The following is an 11,129-nucleotide window of genomic DNA, read 5'->3' on the forward strand; positions in this document are numbered from 1 at the left end:
AACAACCGGGGCTGCCTAAAGAAACCGGTGCTTGGCCCGCCAAACAATTCCTGCCGTTGCCGAAATTTGCCCCACCGTTCCTTCCCTTCCTCCATCACATCAGTTCAGCTCCGTCTATGTTAAAAGCAGCTGCTTTGAAATTGGAGCCCTGCCGCCACCGTAACACGTTCCCTCTGCCACTGTCCCATATGTCAGAGAAGGGGCGGGACCAAGGCAGAGGGGAATGTGCTACGGCAGTGGCAGGCCTCCGATTTCGACGCGGCTCCTTTTAACATTGGTGGATTCACTGCACCTGATGAAGGGAGGGAAGGAAAGGTGGTTGGGCGCTGTTGAGCCCCTCTTTGCCCTCAGACCCTCTCCTAACTGCTCCCTCCTGTCTCAGACCACTGGGGGGAAGTGCCTGTCTTTAGCTGCAGGGATGGAGGGAGGGAAGAAGAAAGAAGGAGCCCTGGCAAGCCAGTTATCAAAAGCCAACCATAGCCTGGGACCCCTACATGGTATGAATAATGACCAGACAACAAAAGGTAAGAAAAATAATTTTATTTTCTGTTTTGTGATTACAATATGTCAGATTTGAAATGTGTTTTGAGGGAGGCTGCTGCCGCGGCTTTGGACAGAGGGGTACCATTTTCGTGGGAGCCGGCCTTCGGAGAGGCTTGGGACGCGGGGACGGATGCGGGAGGGGCTGCCACTGCGAAGGGCTTTGGTGGGGAAGCCAGACAGACCGTGAGTGTGGGGACGTTGTAACATAGAAACATAGAAACATAGAAGATGACGGCAGAAAAGGGCTATAGCCCATCTAGTCTGCCCACTTTAACAATCCCACCCCCTGAATTTACCCCCCCTAGAGATACCACATGTGTATCCCCTCTACATGTTATTACCTCCCTAGAGATCCCACATGTGTATCCCATTTCCTTTTAAAATCTGGCACGCTGCTGGCCTGAATCACCTGAAGCGGAAGTTCATTCCAACGATCGACCACTCTTTCGGTGAAGAAGAACTTCCTGGTGTCACCATGAAATTTCCCACCCCTGATTTTCAGCGGATGTCCTCTTGTGGCCGAGGGACCTTTAAAAAAGAAGATATCATCCTCCACCTCAATACGGCCGGTGATATATTTAAACGTCTCTATCATGTCTCCTCTCTCTCTACGTTCTTCGAGTGAGTATAGCTGCAATTTATTCAGCCTTCCCTCATACGGGAGGTCTTTGAGTCCCGAGACCATCCTGGTGGCCATTCTCTGAACCGACTCAACTCTCAGTACATCTTTTTGGTAATGTGGCCTCCAGAATTGTACACAATATTCCAGATGAGGCCTCACCATGGATCTGTACAACGGCATAATAACTTCGCGCTTCCGGCTGATAAAGCTTCTTCGGATACAACCCATCATTTGTCTTGCCTTTGAAGAAGCCTTCTCCACTTGATTGGCAGTCTTCATGTCTTCGCTAATGATCACCCCCAAATCACGTTCCGCCTTGGTCCTAACTAAGGTTTCACCATTAAGTGTATAAGTTTTGCATGGATTCCTGCTGCCGAGGTGCATGACCTTACATTTTCTGGCGTTAAAGTTTAGCTGCCAAGTTGAGGACCAGTGTTCCAATAGAAGTAGGTCCTGCGTCATACTATCTGGTAAAGTGTTCTCACTTACAATGTTGCATAGTTTGGCATCATCGGCAAATAATGTGATTTTACCCTGAAGCCCCTGAGTCAGATCTCCCACAAATATGTTGAAGAGAATCGGGCCCAAGACCGAGCCCTGCGGCACTCCACTGATCACCTCTGACATTTTGGAAGTGGCACCATTCACCACCACTCTCTGAAGTCTACCGTTTAGCCAATCACTGACCCATGTAGTTAATGTCTCTCCCAGTCCCATTGATTTCATCTTGTTCAATAGTCTGCGGTGCGGGACGCTATCAAAAGCTTTACTAAAGTCCAAGTAAATGACGTCTAGGGACTCACCCACATCCAGTTTCCTTGTTATCCAGTCAAAGAAACTAATTAGATTGGATTGGCAGGACCTGCCCTTGGTAAATCCATGTTGGCGGGGATCCCTTAGCGCGGATTGGTCAAGGAGCCGCCGCTTCCGAGGCTTTGAAATTGCTCTCCCACCGTCACTCCCTCCCGCCCCGGCTCTGCCTCTGCCCAGGTTCAAAAGCAGGAGAGGCGGTCATCTAGCACCCATTAATCTAACGGGCTTAAACACTAGTATCTTATAAAATGTGGAAGTAGATATGGAGAGTGTGCGCAAACATTTACCCCACTTCGGAGCAGATGTACATACGAGGGTGTGCGTGGACACTAAGACTGAATCTGGGAGCTGATAGTCTATAGGCACATGGGCACCTCTTGTAGAAATTTCCATCCTCCCCACATTAGGCTGGTGGAGATGCCAAAGTCCCGCCAGCCAAGGAAATCCATTCCCAAAGCTGCCTCAAGACTGAGCAAATGGCAGGTTCCCCCATCAGGGCTTGCAAATTTATTTATTTTTTTCGTGTGAACGCAAGGTTCTAAAAAATTCTTCTGTGTGAGCAATAAGTTCTAAAAAAACAACAATTTTCCAGATATGCAAGTATTTTTGTTGGCGACCATGTAAAATCTGTGAGTGATGCCCCTAGAATGTATGAGCAATTGCTCGCATGCTCCACTTGGAGCGAACATAGGCCGCCGGCCGCCGATGACCAACACTCCCTGGGCATGCTCAGTTCATGGACAAGCCGAGCATACTTGGGGAGTGCAAGGGTTGGTGGCTGGAGGCATGCCGCTGACTTCTCTGCTCCTAAGCACAGTATAAGGAGAAGGGAGTGACTCAGGCAGCAGATTTCTTTGGTTAACGGGGCTTCAGCTACTGAACACATACTGCAACTTTGGAGGAGGCCTGAGCCCGAAGGAGGAACCCCAATATCTTCTTATCTCTCTTTTCTTCTTCCACCCCTTCCCACCCTTCCCCAGTCCATTTCATCCTCTCTTCTTGGGCTGGCATTGCTCCCTCCCAGACCCTTCCTGTTTTGAGAAGGGGGTGGGTCAGTGCAGATGCATGTAACCTTTCAAAAGGGACAAGATTGACTTGGTCAGGTGCAGGCGGGAGTGATTCCGAATTATGCAGCGGGAAGAAGGCAGGCAGAAGGACTGCATGCGATTAAATGCATTAATTGCAGCGTTAATCACGATTAACGTGCTTGCCCTACTTAAAAGAAGACATCATTATCAAGTTGGGCCCTTCCAGCACTTCATCAGTGGAAAAATGGTCTTGCTTCCTTGTTGCATCCAAGTAACATTGTGGGCGTTGGCTGTTCTTGCCCAATGGTTGGCATAAGTTGAGCTTCATATTTTTGTAGGCCTAGGCCTTTAAGCACAGCACTTACTAATTGGTTTGCTGAATCGCCCTTCTTTTGAACGTAGTTCTAATTTTTTATTGTAACAAATAACCCACCTTATTCCAGGGTGACGTAGAAAAAATTTGCATATTAAAAACAAAATGTCCGTCTGTTATTGCAACTTATTAGGAACTTCTTTGCACATACACATGCTGCTTTAGCAGACACTTAAAATACTGATAAGTTCTTTTACCGTTTTAAGTTTTTCTTGTGTATTTAATTACAAAAACTGTGAATGCCTTTTTAACATGACGGTGCTTGAGGCTTTTCATTGTCAGCTCTGTCATCCTTTGAACATATCAGTATGATAGAAATGTGGAGTTTCCATGAGATGCAATCTCGCTGACCTTCTGGTCCACATGGTGTGTTTGGCTGTACAAAACAAACTTGCAGATACAGGCAAACCTTGGTTTGTGAGTGTTTTGCAAGACGAGCAAAATACACCAGCAATTTTTAAGTCGCAAACCAAGTGTCTTGCAAAACGAGCAAAATTTACCCGCAGCTTAAGTGATTTTCCAAATCTGCTGCCCTCATGATCTCAGTGATGTGCTCAGAGCTGAAGCAAGGCCTGTTCTACTCCTCCACCACACCGTTAAACCAATCCCCGTGCGTGCCCAACCCAAGAGAAGCAAGCAACAGCCAATCACGTTGAACCAAGCCCTGTGCGTGCCCAACCCAAGAGAAACGGCCAATCTCGTTGAACCAAGCCCCACATGTGCCCAACCCAAGATGAGCCAGCAGCGAGCAACAGCCAATCCTAAGCGTCTCACCCAGCACGAGTTGAAAGTGGCACTCAAATCAGCTCAGGGATCCGGGGAGGGGGTGCCAGACTGACCTACTGTACCTTTGAGCCGGGAAGAAGACCGATTGGGGCCGACTTGTTCCCCAGCCGCTGGTGGTGGACGGATCCTGCTCTGAAGGAGAGGGAATGCAGGCCTGAAACAGTGCACGAGAGAATGGCTAATAAAGTAAGTGCATGAGGCAATCTATGCTTCTGCCACGCCGCTTTATTGTCCTGACCTAGTTCAGCAAAGTAACAATCATATTCAGAAATCCCTGTTTCATTTTACTGGAACCGAGTATAATTCTAATCTGGGGGGGTGAAGTTGGACGTACCCAGAACAAGCCATTAAAGCAAGAGAGGAACAATGTAGAACTAATCATCTGAGTTTCCATTATCTCCTATGGAGAAAGTTGCTTTGATATGAGTGCTTTGGATTACGAGCATGCTTCTGGGAACGAATTATGCTCGTAAACCAAGGTACCACTGTATTTAAAACATAAGCATTCCCAGTAAAGAAGCATAACTGTGAAAAAGGGGGGGGGATGTTAATTTAGATTTTGATGATTTTGCTGTAAAATCCTAACCTCGGTGCACACAGGGGTTCAGGGGTGGGGGATGGCAAATAAAGACCATCCAGTCTACCCAACAAGCTCGTCGGCTTGGAGAAGAGACAGCTGAGAGGGGATATGATGTTTACAAAATCCTGAGTGGTATAGAATGAGTAAAAGTGAATTGACCTTTTTTTTTTTTTTTCTCCCCCCTCCTATTCTTTCAAAAAGTGCAGAGCCTACAGGACACTCAATGAAGTTGCACGGCAATACTTTTAAAATTAATCGGAGGAAATATTTCCTCACTCGGTGAATAGCTAAGCTCTGGAACTCATTGCTGGAGGATGTGGTTATAACGGTTAGCATACAGTTTGCTATTGAAACACATGAAGGAAGCCACTGCTTGCCCTGAGATCATGGAATGTTGCTATTATTGAGGATTCTGCCACGGTTCTCACCCAATATGGCTATTCTAACGTTCTTAAGACATCCTATTTGTAGATGAATTTGGAAGAGGGGGGAACGAGCAGTTCCCTGGGCCCACAGCAGTACAAGAAGCCACTTTGAAAAAGCTGGGTGAGAGAGAACTCTAGGACATCTGGCACCCCTGTGTGTGCCTTTGCGTTGACCGCCAACCCATGGCTGCGTGCACAGTGAGGAAGCCTTCCTGTGATGTTTCAAGGCAGAGTACAGGAGTGCTTTGCCATTGGTTTCTCCCGCTTAGTGTGTGGCTCCACTATGTTGCTGCTGCCCAATATAAGGCCCTACAGCACCTGGTATTCCCCAGTGGTCCCCCATCCAGATACCAGCCAGCCCTGACTCTGCTTAGCTTCCGATAGCAGGAGTAGGCCTAGCCCCTAGACCCTACTGTATTTAAACAACTGCTTTATTTGGAAGCTCTCATCATGTATCTGGTAGGTGTAGACTTTTTGATGAGCATCTAATACAATTATATATGCTGGTCATTCTAGCTTAGCTGTTGAAGCAGCTCAGAAAATAATCCAGTCCTCCCCTCTACTCCAAGGAGTGGGTACTGCTTGCCCCAAGAAGGTCTTTGAAAGATTTCTGAAGAGCAGTAGAGGTCGTTAATTTCCTTCTGGGCTTTAGAGTCGAGAACTAGGGCTCTTGAGGTCCCTATGAAGAGTGTTTCTGCTACTGAGACGTGGAGCACAGTTGCTGGTGCTGGAGTATAATTATTATGTCGGCAGCTCACAGCTCTGACTCTGGAGCACTGGGATTACTTAGCTGTGATATGGAACGTGATGACTCCAGGCCCAGTTATCAGCTTTTCCTTTATACCAGTTCTTGGTGTGCAGCTGTATTATACAGATTATGCTGAACACAGTGACATATTGCAATACTCCTTTGTAAGTAAATTTTTTTTTTTTTTTACTTCCTCTGCTTGTTTGTCCACAGATCATGCAGGGCTTTTCACCTGGTAGTGTGCTAGCAGTGTTCCGCTCTCCTCCATCGCAGGAGCTACGGAGGCTCATTTCAAAGCACTTAGACAAGAGTGGTAGATGCATGGAGCAGTCTCCCAGAAGAAGTGGTGGGGAGAGACCATCTGACTTCAAGAAGGCATGTGATCTTTTAGAGCAGGGGTGTCAAATGTCGGTCCTCGAGGGCCACAATCCAGTCGGGCTTTCAGGATTTCCCCAATGAATATGCATGACATCTATTAGCATACAATGAAAGCAGTGCATGCAAATAGATCTCATGCATATTCATTGGGGAAATCATGAAAACCCAACTGGATTGCGGCCCTTGAGGATCATCATTTGACACCCCTGTCTAAGAGAGAGGAAGAGATAATGGTTGCTGCGGATGGGCAGACTGGATGGGCCATTTGACCTTTATCTGCCATCATTTTTTTTTTTTTCTCTCTCTCTGGGGAGGGATACATGGAAAGGCCCTTCCTAGTAACTCGGCTCATCCAAAATACTGGGTCTGGCAATGCTACTGGTTCATGAAGCTTACCTAGAAACATGATGGCTGATAAAGGCCAAATGGCTCATCCAAAGCATCCACTATCTCCTCCTATCCCTATTGGCTAAGGCTCTTTACACCCGCATTGTGAGGTCATAGAGCTTTATGATTATAGAAACATGATGGCAGGTAAAGGTCAAATGGCCCATCCAGTCTGTCCATCTGCAGCATCCACTATCTCCTCTCCCCAAGAAGTCCCAGGTGCCTGCCCTGCTCTTTCTTGAATTCAGACACAGTCTTTGCCTCCACCACCTCTACTGGGAGACTATTCTATACATTTACCACCCTTTCTGGAAAAAAGTATTTCCTTAGATTGCTCCTGAGCCATCACTTAACTTCTGCTCCCTTGGTATAGTTTGATTTTTGTTATTGCTCGGTTTATATTTGGGGCTCTGGCATTGATTAGCCTGTGTTGTTTGTAGGTATAAGAATGTTCTTATTCGGTATCAATTTTGTAGTACTTGGAAAAAAAAATCACAATAAAAATAGATTTTAAAGCATGGGTTCACTAGTAAAATGAATTTGGGTGATTTCTGAGGTATCTCCAAGCTCTGTTGCCGAGAGGATCTGCTCTTTAGGCTTGTTGACATAGTGAGCTGATTTTTAATTTGGTTTTCTTCTTAATTTTGCAGTTGCAGTGTAGCTCGTAGGCCTCGGCCTCATCCCATCTTGGTGTAGATAGTCTGTGCTGTCTTATCCGCAGAGTGGTTGACAACTTTCAGTTGATGATTTTACTTAGGTAACTTCTTTTGTTACCCTGATAAAATCATTTGAAACTTTACCTTTCAGGTGGTAATTTAATAATTGGTTGCATCCATAAAATGTGTGTCCCTGATTCTATAAATGGTGCCTAACCTAATTTTTTTTTTTTTTAAATTGGCTCTGATAATTGAAAGCGCTATTTTTTTTTTATAACCCAATTAAAAAAAATTAATTTTGCCGTTAGGCGCTACCACTTCAATGTAGGCGTCTACATTGATGTGCTAATCAGTGAGTAGGCGTGGTTAATGCGGCTTCGGGTGGAGTTTGGACATGGATTGAGGTAGGCGCCTACCGTAGGCGCATTCATGTAAGCTAAGAAAACCCTGGATTTTGGATGTGATTTTATAAATTGTGCCTAGCGGTTGATTGACAGCTGCGTCAAACAGCAGTTTAGGAGTTGGGCGCCCTTTATACAATCGAGACCTGTGTGCCTATTTTTCCCTCTGCTGGCTTTGGTGGGGCATTTATGGAATAACATTTGCATCTACTCTTTAGTATTGCGGTTAATTTTATGCACAAATAGGTACATTTTCAAAACTGTGCATATAAGGCTAAGGGTAATATGTTTGATATACCGCCTTTCTGTGATACACCCAAAGCAGTTCATGTATTATGTACAGGTACTTTCTCTGTCCATAGGGGGCTCATAATCCTAAGTTTTTGTACCTGGGATAGATAGGGTGGGCTAAGTGACTTGCCCAAAGGTCACAAGTTGTTGCAATGGAAATAGAACTTGGCTCATACTGTGCAGACTTAGGAAGATGGTTTTAACCTCCAGATTCTAGCCCAGTCATGGGCAACTCCGGTCCTCGAGAGCCAGAATCCAGTCGGGTTTTCAGGATTTCCCCAATGAATATGCATGAGATCTGTTTGCATGCACTGCTTTCAAAGCATATTCATTGGGGAAATCCTGAAAACCCGATTGGATTGCGGCCCTCGAGGACCGGAGTTGCCCATGTCTATTCTAGCCAGTGGTTCTTAAACCTGTCCTGGGGGACCCCCCCCCCAGCCAGTCGCGTGTTCAAGATATCCCTAATGAATACCCGTGAGTGAAATTTGCATACCTACTTTATAGGCAAATCTCACTCATGCATATTCCATTAGGGATATCTTGAAAACCTGACTGACTGGGGGTCCCCCAGGACAGGGTTAAGAACTATTGGTCTGGACAAATGTATTGTCTGTCCTATAAAAAGCTATTATCTTGTCCCTTTTTTTTTTTTTTTTTTGTTAATGCAGAGCTCTCCCTACCCCTGGAAATGATTCCATTCATTCTCACCCATGTACAGACTGTACACCCGTGGAAATAGTTTAGAAAATTACTTTAGTCTATGTCCCAGAAATATCAAAGAACAGACAAGCTAATTTAATCATGTATTTTTAATAATAACTAATGGGCAGACTGGAAGGACCGTTCGGGTCTTTATCGGCCGTCATTTACTATGTTACTATATGTTCAGTCCACTGATACTCTTCTCTGCGGTAGAGGTTATGTAGCACACCATTTCTGAAAATGTCACGTTTTCAGACTTATTGAATCTTCCATTGAGACAGCTGGATATTGTCGCTGTGAGTTAAGAGCCCAGTACAAATCCAGTTTTATTCAACGGGCGAGTTGTTATTTGCAGGCAGTAATTCTTGCTCTATGCTTGCTGTGTGTTTTGTACCATGAATGAGGCTTATGACCTTTTTTCCCTCTCTTCTCCCCCCCACCCCTTTCTCCAGAGTTTTGCCAAAGAGCTGGTGATTACCGACCACAAGGAGCTGGAGGAAGATTATATCAAGAATGAGCTAAAGAAGGCAGGGGGTGCCAACTATGATGCCCAGATTGAGTAAACCATGTCACCTACACTTCTATAATCCTAGGCCTCAGCGCTCCACAGCTGCGGTTAAGACAAAATCAAACACAAGAAAAACAGACGCAGAGAAGAAAAATCACTCCTCCTCCTCCCCTCCCAACCTAAAGGACTGGGTTTGATTTTCTACTTCAGCTAATGAAACCTGTTTTTTGTTATGAACTGTTGAGCAAAGTTACCTCTTTTTTTTGTAGCTGCAGTCGGGCCTATGTTTCTCTGTCAGGCCTACGTTTCTCTGTCTTTCAGTAGGCCTCTTGTGTCAGCCTCTATGTGCATGTGTTTGATGTCCACTGTTGTCTTGCCATATCCATTTATTAACTGGAAACCAGTCTGTGAGTAATACGTAAGCGGAGCATCCCATCCCCACTTTCTGGCAGCGTGAGAATCCATTCAAAGGACGAGATTAGGTTTTGTTTAGCTGAAGTTCAACTCTGGTGCACTCTTACCACAATTTAAGAGATGGCTCTTGGCTGCGTTACTGCTCTTTCAAAAATGTGTTTTTTGTTGGGGTTTTTTTTTTTTAAACCAACTCTTATAAATGGGGAAGAAAAATTCACTTTACATTTATTTTTGTTCGATTAGCTAGCTGTCTTGCTCTCTGCTTTATTTTTGTTCCCTTAATCCTCCCCCCCTTAAAAAAACCCCCAACCCAAATCTTGGGTTGAATGTTCAGGTTGCCATGGTTAACTGTAAGCTGTTGGGGGCAGGGAAGAGGTCAACGTGTGCCTTTTTCTTGAAGGTTGTGTGCGTGTTAGTTAGGGTTTAATGAGCTTCCAGTACAAAATGGGCTGTGAATAGGGGCCTAAGTAGGCCTCTCAGTAGCAGAGGCCCAATGAAGCATTTCTCCTTCCTGTGTCGGCCTCTGCGCTGTTCTCCCTGGCAACTCTTTTGCCCGAGAGAGTCCTTTTTGTCCAGCGAAGTGGAATTCCCTTCTTAGAAGAATGTTGCATCTGCACAGAACAAAATAGTTGCCTTTTAATTTCAAGGTCAGAAATGCACACTTGTGGCCATGAGATCAAGATGACGGTGGGTTTGTGTGTAGCTTATCCTCCTCTCCTAGCTGTTGACTTTGCTGGTTTTGTACACGCTCTGGGTGAGCATAGGGTACAGCAGATTGTGATTGCAGCAGCAAATAAACCACTTATATTAAAAAAAAAAGTATATTTTTGTTTTATTAACCCAAACCCTGAGTACTTTGTGTTTTCCAAAAAGGACACTGCTGGTTTGTACACATAACTCGGCATAGCTGAATGAGCAACCTCCAGGCAGGCAACCCTTTCTGTTTCTTTGTAGGCCGAGTTCGGCCTGGTTCAGTCATGAAGAACAAAAGATGTTTGGATTGGTTTGATTTTTAAATGCTGAGCTTGTTTGATAACTGGCTGCTATGGCACTTTCCAAACCGCTCGTGCATGAGTAAGAACCATAGTCCTTGAGGGCCATAACATAGTTGGGTTTTCAAAAATTTCCACAACTAATATGCATGAGATTGATTTGCATACACTGCCTCCATTGTATACAAATAGATCTCATATTGGACTGTTTTTGGGTTGTTTTTTTTTTGGGGGGGGGATAGGAAGGGAAAAGGGAGATGCATAATTGTTCAGGGATAAGGAAGGGGAGATGCTGGACTAAGGGATGGTATACAGGTGAAGGTTCACCTAGGACAGGGGTAGGCAATTCTGATCCTCGAGAGCCGGAGCCAGGTCAAGTTTTCAGGATATCCACAATGAATATGTATGAGATGAATTTGCATGCACTGCCTCCTTGAGATGCAAATCTATTTCATACACATTCATTGTGGATATCTTGC

General features: G+C 45.2%; 1 protein-coding gene across 1 annotated transcript in view; it reads left to right on the forward strand.

Annotated features, from left to right (window-relative positions):
* COTL1 (coactosin like F-actin binding protein 1) overlaps window positions 1–10,477 on the forward strand; it is a 50,670-nt gene extending 40,193 nt beyond the window's left edge. Inside the window, exon 4 of the mRNA XM_033940888.1 lies at window positions 9,189–10,477. Coding sequence (XP_033796779.1) covers window positions 9,189–9,299 — 111 coding nt within the window. The 3' untranslated portion in view covers window positions 9,300–10,477. The remainder of the gene's footprint in view (window positions 1–9,188) is intronic.
* The last annotated feature ends 652 nt before the right edge of the window (window positions 10,478–11,129 follow it).

This window comes from Geotrypetes seraphini, chromosome 4, assembly GCF_902459505.1.
Source record: "Geotrypetes seraphini chromosome 4, aGeoSer1.1, whole genome shotgun sequence".
In the NCBI taxonomy this organism is placed as follows: Eukaryota; Metazoa; Chordata; class Amphibia; order Gymnophiona; family Dermophiidae; genus Geotrypetes; species Geotrypetes seraphini.